The 12,750-nt window shown below is 43.1% G+C and overlaps 1 protein-coding gene across 1 annotated transcript in view; it reads left to right on the top strand.

Annotated features, from left to right (window-relative positions):
* PTPRG (protein tyrosine phosphatase receptor type G) overlaps positions 1 to 1,873 on the top strand; it is a 397,823-nt gene extending 395,950 nt beyond the window's left edge. Inside the window, exon 29 of the mRNA XM_082767913.1 lies at positions 610 to 1,873. Coding sequence (XP_082624039.1) covers positions 610 to 756 — 147 coding nt within the window. The 3' untranslated portion in view covers positions 757 to 1,873. The remainder of the gene's footprint in view (positions 1 to 609) is intronic.
* Positions 1,874 to 12,750: the final 10,877 nt, after the last annotated feature.

Genomic DNA, 12,750 nt, shown 5'->3' with positions numbered 1-12,750 from the left:
GGCACACTGATCTGCTGATGCCTTGGAACTGAGAAGCTGTAGATGCCTCCTTGCTCTGTCCTCATTCCTCCTCTTGGAATTTAAGCCAACCACTGATCTAACACATTTATGTGTTTAGAACTTGTGTGTGGAACAATTATCAAGGAATTGACACATTGAATTCATGGTATGAAATCATAAAATGTGCACAAATTGTATGGTGTTTTTTAAAATCAGCATGGTAATGGAATAAAGACGAAAATAAGGGAACTGGATGTACGCCCTCGTTGCTGGAAAAATAGTAATGATGTTGTAGGGCTTCTGCAACCTGCTGTTTGGTTTGTTATATTGTTCCAGCCATTCTGCAGTGTCCTTATAGTATCTGTGGAAAGACTTCTTTTTCTTCAGTGGGCAGTAGATCAGGAATAATACAATGTACTCAAAACTGAGATTTTGAGGTGACAAGGTTAAGATAGATTAACACAGATAATTACTCTTAAGTATTTCTCTTTTCTTTTACATATGCTTCTAGTAACAAATATCTGTGTCCTTTCCAAGCAATGCCCAATTTAACTGCCTCTCACTTACGTACACTGGAAGGATTGAAATAATTTGTCCTTTCTTTTCCAGGAGCAGTACCAGTTTCTTTATAAGGCGATGCTAAGCTTGGTCAGCACTAAGGAAAATGGAAACGGTCCCATGACACTGGACAAAAATGGTGCTGTGATGGCCAGTGATGAGTCAGATCCCGCAGAAAGCATGGAGTCTCTTGTCTAATTGGAAACCTGAAAAGGCACTTAATTTGTAGAACTTCTGAAGACTGAGCGAACTTTTTTGAGGCCTTTTTTGCCAGACTCTAGGTTATACAATAACCCAATTACTTTTTTACACTGATAAAAGTTTTGATATTTATTTTTTGCCATTTTATGTCTTAATGGTATCCTACTGAGCATTTGCACCTCTGTTTATTTCACACAGTGAAACGCAATTTTATCTAGTTTGCACTATATGATCAGTGTTACTGCCTATAATATTCTAATACAAAACAAGCCCTGATGTGACATTCCATGACAACAAACATGCTTTTTTCTGTTTCGTTTAAATGCAGTGAAGTTTTGCTAACTACAGTGACCCTCGAATCTTAAATCTTGAATGCTAGGCCAGGTGGATTCTTTCTACGACAGATACTGTACCCCTTCATACCATATTTATTATTTTAATTATCATGTCACAGTTTTGGTAATGGTATTTTGCATTCCAATGGAGTGGATGAGCAGTGTTCATCCTTTCTTGACAAAACGTGGCAGGTGATTATTAGCTACAGTGAAGGTGTAATAGCCTTGTGGAGCGGAAACAATTATTTCTGTATTGTTTCACATTACTGTTTGTACACTTACAGACATAAGACTTGCTTCACATGGAATATACAAATTACATACAATATAATTATAAATTAGATACGATTCATATGTGGGACACAGTGATAGGTTTTGAACATACAGTTCCAAAGTTTCCCCGTTTACTCGGAAAAACGTCAATTTTAGCTTTTTAACCGGCCCCATGATGGGAAAGTATTTTGTTTTTATTTTCTTCAGAGCCAATACAGTAAGAAATCTACTATAACCCAAAATCAGACCTGTTTTCAGATATATCGAAGGTAGCAATATTTTACATTACTAAGCTATTCAATATTTTAAACACATTAATTTCCTTACTATTTCTTCAATATGACCTCACACCTAATGGTATGTTACATGATGACAGGCGTTTCTTAATTTCATAACTGTTAGATGCCATTTTTACAGGTGTGTAATTTTCATACTTTAGTGCTAAAACATAAAGTACTGATCCATATTTACTGGTGAAGCAAACTAATAAAAAAACTACCTATAAAGTTCCATTCTCCCTCTTTTTTTTTTGCCCGACTAATTCTTTAGCACAAACCTAGTTTATTGTGTTTTCCCTCCCACACCACTGAAGTGTTTTTCCCCCAGATTCTATAAATAATTTGAATTACTGTTTGGAGCATTTAATTATACATTCTTATTGGCTCCCTTTTGTATTTGGTTGCAATTCAACAAGGCTCATCCTTATTTAACACAAGAAGTAAGCACATACTTAATTCTCCTGAGAGATAAAGTTAGTCATGTCCTTCATAGCTGTGCTGAGTAGGGAGGGGTTATTGAATCTGCCTTGAGAACGAACTGTGTCGTTTCAACCACCCTGACGTTTGGTATACAGTTACAGGCACTATCCCATATTTATGGCATTAATTTCTTCTAAATTTCAACTGCACAAAACCTGCATTGTATGCTTCAGGACTTGTCTAATTATTACAGCATATATTTCATTTAATGTAAAACCATCAATTTCTGCCAGTCCGGCCTTGCTAGGATACAGAAATGTGGCAAGGCAAAGCCCACTTCTTCTGTCGGAGGGGAGGGCGAGGAGGAAGCTTAGCTAAGAGGAAGGTTCTGTGGATTTTTTATACAGAAGGAAGCTGAAAGTGGAATTTATACCGAGTGTAGGCATTTTGGTTGAGAACCTCATGAGGTACAAACTGAGAGCAGAGGAGCTACATGAACTGGTATGTACTAACAGCTGGCCTTTTATTTTTAATAAGGGAAAGATTTCCTATTGTGGATGCACTTGATTAATTCCAACACCAATATATTTAAGCGTTCATCAGCAACCTTTTACATAGTTACCTTTTACTTAATCAATTTGTTGAATTCCCTTGATACAAGTGGTCCAAATAACTGCTAATGCTGAACAGTGGAATATATCCATGGTTTCTCTAAGGAAATCCCATGTCCAGCACCAGCTAGTCCAAATAAAAGATGTGCAAAATGTTCCAAAGGAATGCTTTGTAGTTTGCATCGTCTTGCCCTGGGACAGCCCCACACCGAGTGAGTCAGTTTACGTGTGGTAGGAGATGAGTTGGGCTCTCCGGTTGCTGCAGCCCAGTGAGGAGGAGGAGTTGTTGCAGTAAGTTTTCAGGCACCGCTGCCTGCCAGGAAGGTTTTGCCAGGGGTGTGCTGAGCAGTGCGTGCTGGCACGAGGCTGCTGAGCCCCCCTTGTGGCCCCAGCTGTGATCCCAGCCCCAGGCAATTCCAGCCGGTACGGGGGATTTTGTTCAGTTCAACCTGAAGTGTTTAAGTTCCTGGGGAGGTATAGAGAGAAGGAATGAGTTCAGACCCTGACAAGAGCAAAGTGACACAAAGATTACTGCAGGCATCGAGAGGGCTGGATTTGCTCAGTACTTTTAGCTGATTACTTTTCATTTCAGTAGCATGATGGAAGATAACTGTGGTTCATGACACGCTGTCTGAATACCCTTGGTTTAATCCCTTACCTTCTCACGAGTTTTAAAAATCAATGAAGGAAGGCTGTGGGGTTGAACTTCGGTAGATGCTTTGGAAATTCATGTATTTGCATTGGCATTTTCCCACATCTGAAACACTTGCTTGGGGCTTAATCCATGAGGAAGTAATTTACACTGATGTTGTATGACTTCTCCATGGATTTTTTCTTAGGGGGGGATTAAGCTGTGTGTTAAGAGCTGTGTTAACAGTCAGATAACCAATAGATGATGCATTCGGCTTGAAGTGGATGAAGCTAGGAATTGCTTGTAAAGGTCAGGATTAGGAGCGCGTTAGAGACAAATCTGTCGTGCTGTAAGCAGCTGCAGTCCTGCTCTCCTCCATGGGCTTGCCCCTCTTTCCCTGGGACTGCAGAAGGGCTGAACGTGTTGTGTTCAGAGGTCTGTGCTTGCAGCACCCCACTGAGATGCTCTGGGGTCTGTCTGGCCAAGCCCCACACTGCGCATCGCAGCCCTGCTTTCGCCACACCAGCCCCTGCACTGTAGCCATGTCTTGGCATTTGCTCAGGACGTTTTTCAAGCATCAGAAGCTCCCAGGCAATGTGCAGGCCTGCAAATTAGGACTGCCCAAGTGTATCCCCATAAAATGTCCTCAGCAACAGCCCTGAGGAATAAGGAAGCACTGGATGGAAGCGTGTGTGCATGTGTGTCAACATTTCTATGATATGATTTCTCCATCTCTTGCATGTGTTTGCACCTGCAGACCATGTGAAAGACAGAAAAGACTTCTATGTGTCGAGCCCATAAAAGTAGCCAAGCTTTCCAAGAAGGAATGCTTGGAAAGCAGCTGTGTCATAGCAACATCTGAAACTGGTGACACTCCTGGACATGAGTGACATGGCATTGACTTGGCATGGGCAGGAGGTGCTGGGAGGGCCGGTAGGACTGCCCGGACACACAGGCTGATTCTTCAGCAAGACTAAGCTCTAAAGTCTTTCCCTTCAAAGCAGCATTTGTCCTTAGTATTTCAAAGCGTCTGTTCCCAAATCTGCATTTAGGAACAGGAAAAAAATAATCCCAAACCCTTGACCTACTTCCCGTGTGCGACTGCTTCCGTGCTGTGGGTCTGTTCGAGGTTAGTGGAATCCTTCACAGGATCTGCAACATTTCAGTTGTTTTTTCCAGTTTCTGACTGCTTGAATTGCTTGAACCCCAAGTGATGTATTGGAACATTAGGAGAAGACTCTTTGTGAAACAGCACAATTGCCTTCTTAGTAATCTTTTTTTTTTTTTTTTTTTTTTTAAGCTGATATATTTTATTTAAAAGCTAAAAATATAGATATCAATTCTACCAAAGATACATACTACTAATTCTCAGCAAAACAAAACCAACTTAATTTACAAAATAAAATAAAATGTAGTTGTCTTAAAGATTTAGCAATCTTTCTCAAATTCATGTCTTTGGACATCAAATCCTGCGTTCTGAAGTTTATGTTCAAATGGTGCCAGTGAATTTTTATATGAAGGGAAAATGCCGATTTGTTAATCCACTGCATTGCTTTTTCTTTTCTCTCTCTTTTTTTTTTTTTTTTTTTTTTTTAATTTTTGGCAGACGTAATTCAACTCTTATTGTTACCCCTTTGCTTTTCTTCTCTTTGTTGCCGTTCTAACAATGTGAACTGCATTGGCTTTACTTATCAAAGGAGAAGGAATGCAAAGATAGAGAAAGAGAAGGAACTGTAATGAAGAGATTTGGCCTCTACTTTGTCTTAGCTGTTAAACTGTTTTTAGTGTTTTTGTTAACTATTTGCAAAGGGAAGCATTTTCTACAGAGGATAATTAATTTCAAGAAAAATATCTTGAGTTTTAAGAATAAGCGTCTCCAAAAGAGGAGATAGTCAATTTTATACAATGTCACAACTCTCCAACATTTGGGGTAGTGACTTTTTTTGTTGTGTTAGAACATTTGAAACTAGCAAGCAGCCATTGTTTCTAAAGACCTAAGCATTCGTGTCTACTCATATTTTCTTTTCCTTCATTTTTAAATAGCGAAACCATTAAAACTGTAAATATTTTGTTGCTTGGATAAGCATCTTCTGGGAACTTTGTATCTATGGTATATAATCATAGAATTTTATATTTTCATATAAAGCTAATTTTTTTCTAGTTTCACCTCCTTCCTAGTTCTGTGGTGGCTATGTGAATACATACCTTCTGTGTATCAAGGTAGTGAGACACCATCATCACACTCCAAAAAGATTTCCACACATGTCATTTCTTTGGGGCAGTGATTGTGAAAGTTGGATTTTTTTTTTCGATTCCATTGTCAGTGTGTGCAATAGGAATTAGACTTAGCCAGTCACTGGATACGTTTGTCTCATTGATCCATTCAGAAAAAAAAAAAAAAAATGTGGTGTTTGCTTTTGGGACAGGGTGGGAGGGAGTATTTTGAGGGAGATTTTTTGTTTTGTTTTGTTTGTTTTGGGTTTTTTTGTAACTTGAAGGATCTTCTTTTTGTTATGTTTAAAACTATATCAAATCATTCTATTATAGTGTTATTTAATATGTAAATTGTATTGCTATACATAAAATAAAGTATGGTTTTTGATGTATTTACAGACTTCTTCCTTATTTGCATCAAATACACATAGAGAACAGATGCGCAAGTCAGTATTTCATTGTCCCAGGCGTGCAGGAAGAATGATGAGATCCGAGGCCTGCTTTAATTAGGTCTCAAATTTCCAAGGAGGACTCATCTGGGAGCTGTCTCTCAGTCACTTGTCAGTGCAGATCGCTGCCCCTGTCCTAATTGTCTCAGGCTATCGGAGTGTATCAGAGAGCTTCCCTTCCCTCTCCGTGACCGGTCACCCCTCTGGTCACTGCTGTGACCCCTTTTCGGGATTTTGATGGGGATTGTTACCCCCAGCTCCTTGGGCTGTGCCGTTCCCTGGATCTAATTCTGGTGTACCAGCAGATGGCTGCCCGGAGGATGAGGGGCTTTCACCCAGCCCCTTCACCGGGTTCGCCGTGGTCACCTGCACGTCCTGGTGCCGTGGTAGGGAAGGCAGAAGTGTTCATCCCCGTCACAGCCAGACAGGGAGGGAGGGACAGATGTTCCGAATCCTAGAGACAAAGCAGCAAATGTTCCCCGTGGAGCGTTAGAAGTCATGCCCAGCCGCCGCATCCAGACGGGAGCCCTCTGGAGTGGGTGCGTTGTGCCGGCAGCGCTCAGCATTTTGTGACAGGAACTCGACAGCTCCGTGTGCCGCCTCCTGTGTTGATCCTGGTTGTGTGTGTTACTTATTTTGTTATTCTTGTGGGAAAACCACTTGGGTTTGTGGATCTCACCCTGGCACCAGCAGCCAGCAGTGCGGGCCTGTAGTGGGCACCGCAGCTGCACGGGAGCCATCTCTGTGGTGCCATGGCAGTACTTGGGTACAGCACCCGTAACTGGCGTTGCTTGGTGGCACAAAATGGCTGGATAAACTCAGTCCCCTGCACCCCTGCCTTCCTTTGTGCTGCTGCATTCCCGCCTCTCAGACACGCTGTGGATGACAGGGCAAAAGCAGGGACCTGGGACGTCAGACAGGGCCTGTGACTCGCGTGACATGGCAGCGCCACACCACAGCCAAACAACGGCCCCAAGCCCACAGGCCCTGTGCTGAAAGCCCTGCAGCAGTCCTGAACAGGGAGGCCCTGAGCTCCTGAGCTGTCCCCTGCTGGGCTGCATGGGTGGGACGGGAGGGCAGGGGGGAGGCAAAGCCTTGGAAAAAGTCTCTGCTTGTGCTGGGGAAGGTGCTGGCTGGGACCTATATCGCGTGGAAGCATACAGTAAGTAGTTCATTAATACTTTGGCACCAAAGATAGGATTTACTAGCACTTCCCACCCCTAACAATACGTCTGAATTAATTGCCGGTATCAGGAGATCCCAACTTCTGTACTAAATAGCTAATGAGTTTAGCCTTTAAGGCTTCCAGAGGCTGCTAGCAGTCATGCTAAGCAGGCACAAATAATAGCAGCATTTTATAAAATGGATTCAAATGCCAGAAGGTGTACTTTCAAGACCTTTTGCGAAAATAAAAATAATTTTGATCAATGGTTCAGTCCCAATCCTGTTAATGTGGCCACTTGAAGCACCACGCAGGGCTCCGTGTGCTGGCGTGTCACCACCACCTGCTGGCAGTTGCCTTATTGATCGCTTGTGGTTTCTGTTTCCCCTTTGCTGCCAATCAATGGTTTTGATGTCTTTCTGACTCTGTAATGCTTTAAGAAGCAACGCTTCACAAAGAAATCTTTCCTGACACTGTGTTCAATTAATGTGACAGTCACTGGGCTCGCTTTTCTTTTCTAAAGTTGTTATCTTCCTTATGTCTTGAAATCCTTGTTTAGGAGTTGACATCTGCTTTACTGGTGTTTTATGTTGTTTTTGAATTTTGAAAAGATTTTGCGTTTCAGTTCCATGTCTCTTGTGGGAGCAGCTTCCAGTACTTCATATTTTGCTATCTGTGAGCTTTCTGTATGGCTCGTAATTTCTGTCACACCTAAATTAAAATCCTGTTGGTCTTACATCCCATACCACAGGCTATTCTTACACAATAGCTAATCATAAACACTTTGTTCTTCTATCTAAGGAGCTGCTGAAAGAGAAAGCTTCTGAGTCAACATCAAAAGAAAGCCAGAAGGTATGTGTGTGTTGTCTTGGAAGGATAGCGTTACTGGCTAGCAGCCTAAGGCTTGATGGAAGGGAATGTGGCACAACCCTCCACCAGCGATTTTTTCCTGCTTTTATGCTCCAGAAGCATGCCGCAGCTGATAGGTGAAGGCAGCAGGCTCTGCCTGCACAGGCCGCTGTGTAAAGGGGGTGTTTCTCTGCACCATTTAGGCACTAAGGGGCCCGCTTTCCCTGGGTCCCTAGGGGGCTGACCCCAGCAGCCAGGAGGGGGCAGAACTAAAGCTTTTCCTCCCCAGGAACAGGGCCTGGAGTGGGTTTGATGGGTGGCTGGTGCCTACTTTTAGTTCTGTTCCACAAACTGTTGCTGCTCTGACTATAGATCCCAGGCACGTAGCGAAGGCAGTGCGCAGCCTTCTTAGCTGTAGCCACACTGGCCCTCATCAGCCAGACCCGCAGGAATGACACTGAGGCAAGAGGAAACATCCAAATAAAAGGCAGACACTGCAAGACATCCTGTGTAGACTCTTGAAAAGTACTTCTGTGTCCTAATAGAGGAACTGCGGTTTCTCAGCCAGCCATGCACCACACAGGCCCGCAGGCCCTGCCTGCACCACCTCCACGTGGTGTTACGCCTCAGTAGCACAGTAACAACGCCGACCTGCCCGGCCTCTACTGGCCCACGCTGACCCCTCACTGGGCAGCCAGCAGGCTGTGGGACATGGATGAAGAGTTCACAGTCTGCTCCAGTACAAAATCTGCCGCAGAGTCACTTAAGATGGCTGGTGTGTTGTTGTCTTTTGGTTGAGGCCCCTCCTCCCTTCAGACAGACATTTAGCAGGACAGGAAAACCTGGCGGCAATGACGATTGCTATGAATTTTGTAGAATGAGACTTGGGAGGATGTGGGGGGGGGCGGGGGGAGCTATTTCAAATAATATCCATTTGGCCCATGGCGTAGCAAACTCTGTAATTCAGCACTAGAGCTCTGCGATGCTGTGTGCCCTTTCCGCAGGAGAGGAAGAGTGCAAGCCTCCTCGTTTCCTTGCTGGGGAGAAAAGCAAGGGGAGAGCTGATGAGCTTGATTGCAGGATAAAATGAGATCTGTAGCGTTCTCTCTGCCAACACATGGGAGGAAAATGATGACCTCTGGGATCAAGCCTAGTTGTTTTCTTTCCGCAAAGCCGTTTCTCCCTGGTGCACCAGAGGGACGAAATAGGGCTGTCCTGGATGTACCAGATAAATGAGCAATTTCTTGTAACAAGGTGCTTACCAGGTTTCATCAGCAGACGATCAAGAAGAATAGAAAACCATAGAAAAACAATAAATTGACGCCTTCATTATGTGCAGCCTGATGGGCCCATCAGCACCACACAGCTTTGCCCTCCAGGAATTCATCCTCACAGGCTTAAACCACGATCTTTAAGGGCATTGCCTCGGTGTAGGAACTGTGGGACAAACTCTGGTCCCAATCTTCGAACAACACTGTTTCTAAGCTGCGGTTTTAATTTAAAATAACATTTAATGTCATTTCAATTAAATCATTTCATTCATGATACTGTCAGCTGACACTTGTAGGGCACACCAGGTTGCAGAACACCGTGTGTTAAAAAGCCACAGGTGGGACTGTGACCTGAACGAGTTCTTGCTATTGTAGCTGTAATACAGCAAGCTGTATGAAAACAGGTGACAAAGTAAAAGGGTTAAGCTATGTAACACTTTGCTTAGCTGGCTATAAAAAAGGTGAGCACACTTTGCAACTAGCAAAGAACGTCCTTAGTTGTGCTTAATACCAGCCTTCAAGCTGAAAAACACCATTAGTGGGGGAAAAAAATCATAAAAGCTCTTAAAAGTTCAGTAGCTTATGTTAGGAAAGGCTCTGCCTTCTGAATTTTAGTGCCTTAAATAAGCTTCCTTATTACTTAAACCTCTTACTTTGAGCCTGTTAGACACAGACATACGTTGTGCCTTTGCCAGAAAGTCTCCCAGTGACCTGTAAATTGATTGCAGCTTGTAAAATTGGCTATAAGTAAATCCTAGCTCTTTTTTTTTTTTTTTCTTTTTTTCTTTTTTTCTTTTTTTTTTCCTTTTTCTGAAGTAAAAAGGATGCAGGTGTCTTGTCTCCTGTTAGGTTCTATGCTCTGTATGCAGTTCAGAAACGCTATTGATTGCACAGCATCTAAGATGTAGTACCTGAAATGTATAGCAGTCGGCTCTTGTATTATGAAGCTGATTGTTTTCATTGACAATGCCACTACATAACATAAAAATTTAATTCTCAAATGTTGTTTTTATGAAATCTGATGGTTTGTGCAGTCATCCCAAATACAATAGATGGGGTCTAATTCACCTGGTATCACCCGATAGGGCTACGTATCTCATGGCAGTCTATCACGTAAGGTACTGCAAAGAATGAGGAGCACCAGTAATGTACCTCCTTGGTTTCACATAGGATATTGGTAGCAAGTTTTACAGCATTTGTTTATCTCAGTGCTGTGTTCATAATTTAGAAGTGCAATTAAAAATGCCTTGGTATCTTTCTTGTGCCATAGCCAACCCGTGTGTCAGTATGTCTTCATACCACTCACTCAGTCAACTGGATGAACGTTTTGTGAGTAACAAAATGTTACTCACAAAACTGGCAAAAGTTACTGGCAAGAGTAACTGAGTCGAGCCCACGTGGCCAGATGAGCAGAGCGCTGTCGCGCCAGAGTTTTCTCATTTTGCCCAAATTCTCTTCCTTGTTTCCCAGCTTCAGACACGGGCACCTGGTCAGCAAGGGCTCAGCACCTTGCAGGCCCAGCAAAGAGCCGTGACCGGTCTCTGATCCATCGGCTTGAACAGGACTTGACACACGGCGTTGTGCTGGTAGCCATGGGAATCAGAAGATTAAGTACAGAACTGCCAAAAAAGTGTATTGAGCAGGAGTTCGTCACATAAAAGGTATGACAAAAAATAAAAAAGAATAAGCTCCAACATGACAAGTGGAAAGAACACGGTCAGTTAATAGAAATGGCATAAAGTTGGTCAAATTACCCTGAAGTTCGCAAATAAGGGATAATAGCAGCTCTCCTCTGCCCCTACACCTACTTTTTATGCCCTTATTTCTTTCATGAGGCTCGTTTTTATGCTCCTGCTGCTGCACATAACTGGGCCGCAGCCTGTGTTCCACTGGATGATAAAGGTAATTTTGATCATGAACTCACGGATTCATGGCACAAAGTGTTCACCCAGTCCGATGGCTCCCTCCTGGTTTTCAGATTGTTTGAAATATTTTTGGGGGAAGCCGTATTCCCACAGACGTTATACTAGCTTAGGAAAGTCCATTCTCTCAGAACAGGCGTGAAAACCCACTGCTACAGGCGCCTTGACCTGGAATTTGTTATTAATAGGCAGATGATCATGGCCTTGGCAATGAAGAGCCCTGAGCAGGGCTGATGTCCTCCTGAGCACACAGCCACCCCTGCCCCAATTTCAGGCTGAATCATCTCTCATCCTCTTAGACTATACAGTGGATTCTTTCCAAAATAGCGAGCAAAGCCCCATTATGTTATTTCCTTCTTACTAAGCCCCAAAAGCATGTTCCAAAAAGGTAATATTAACTTTGGCAATTGGATTCCTTGCCTTTGGAGCTCTTATTCCACATTCTGCCTGCACTTACAGGGACTTCAATCTTTATCGATTTTCCTGTGCCACCTCTCAGCATCCTGCCCAGGCAGCATGATGCATTAACTTTCCATATAATGAATTTCCTCTTTGGTCCCGTACTCTGAAATACACTCCTGTCTGAATGAGATTTCAACGGTCTGCATTGCTGATTTTCAGCTGCATGCCACAGCCCTTGTTTTTCACAGGTTGGCAATACCAAAAGAGCCCTCTAGACCCAGAGAGATTGCTTTTAACACAGTCGCTGTTTTCTAGGAGGTGTGGGGAGGAGAGCCTTCATATTTTTTAGACTGGTTGCAACGATAACATTATTAAAGCTATTTTCCACCTTGCAAGAAAGTTATCTGATGGTGATATTGTTCCTGCCTTTTAAACTAATTTTATTTCAGTATGGTACATTTGCAGTCATCATAATCCTATTGTTGCATGCCATTCCCAGTATAATGAATGGAAAATACTATTGCTTGGGGAAGGGGTTTGTGCTGGGTTTTGTGGAGGTTTTTGTTGGTGGTGGTGGTGGTGGTGTTTTTTTTTTTAATTTTATCTACTGCTATAATATCTGAGCTAATTTATTCTCTAAAATCCCTCCTATCCACTGCTTTGTTGCATTCAGTTGCCAGTAAAGGAGGCAAGTTACTTTTGCAAAGCAATATGAAGAAAGTCCTACAGCTCTTCTGCTAAAGGCAGGCTGCATCCCTGCTGCCAGGCTGTAACGCTACGGTCAGTTCCTTCATGCTGGGCTTGGGAAGCAGTGGCAGTATGCCCATTGCCTCTGTAGAGTGGCACCTCCATACTGGGGACACCCATGGTCTTCTTGAGCTGAAGGGCACCAGATCTATCTCCAAGCAGAATCCCAGATATTTTATTTTGATCTTAACATCTTGCTAGATTTTAAAAATCCCTTTCAACATGTGTAAAATAGGATGACGATCGGCCATGGCCAGGGGATGCCACGTAGCCCAGCGTGCCTGCACAATGCTGGTGCAAACTATTTGCCACGAAGCCATGGTTGCCTCTGCCCAACTCCAAACCTCAGCTTCCTAACAAAGCAACAGAGGAAGAAAAATAAATTCCTCTCTCCTGCCACTCGAGTTCCAGCTGATCCATCTCCTAC

This window comes from Aythya marila, assembly GCF_965140915.1.
Source record: "Aythya marila genome assembly, chromosome: 10".
Lineage (NCBI taxonomy): Eukaryota > Metazoa > Chordata > Aves > Anseriformes > Anatidae > Aythya > Aythya marila.
Note: the sequence above shows the minus strand (reverse complement) of the source record. Positions and strands in the feature narration are given on the sequence as shown.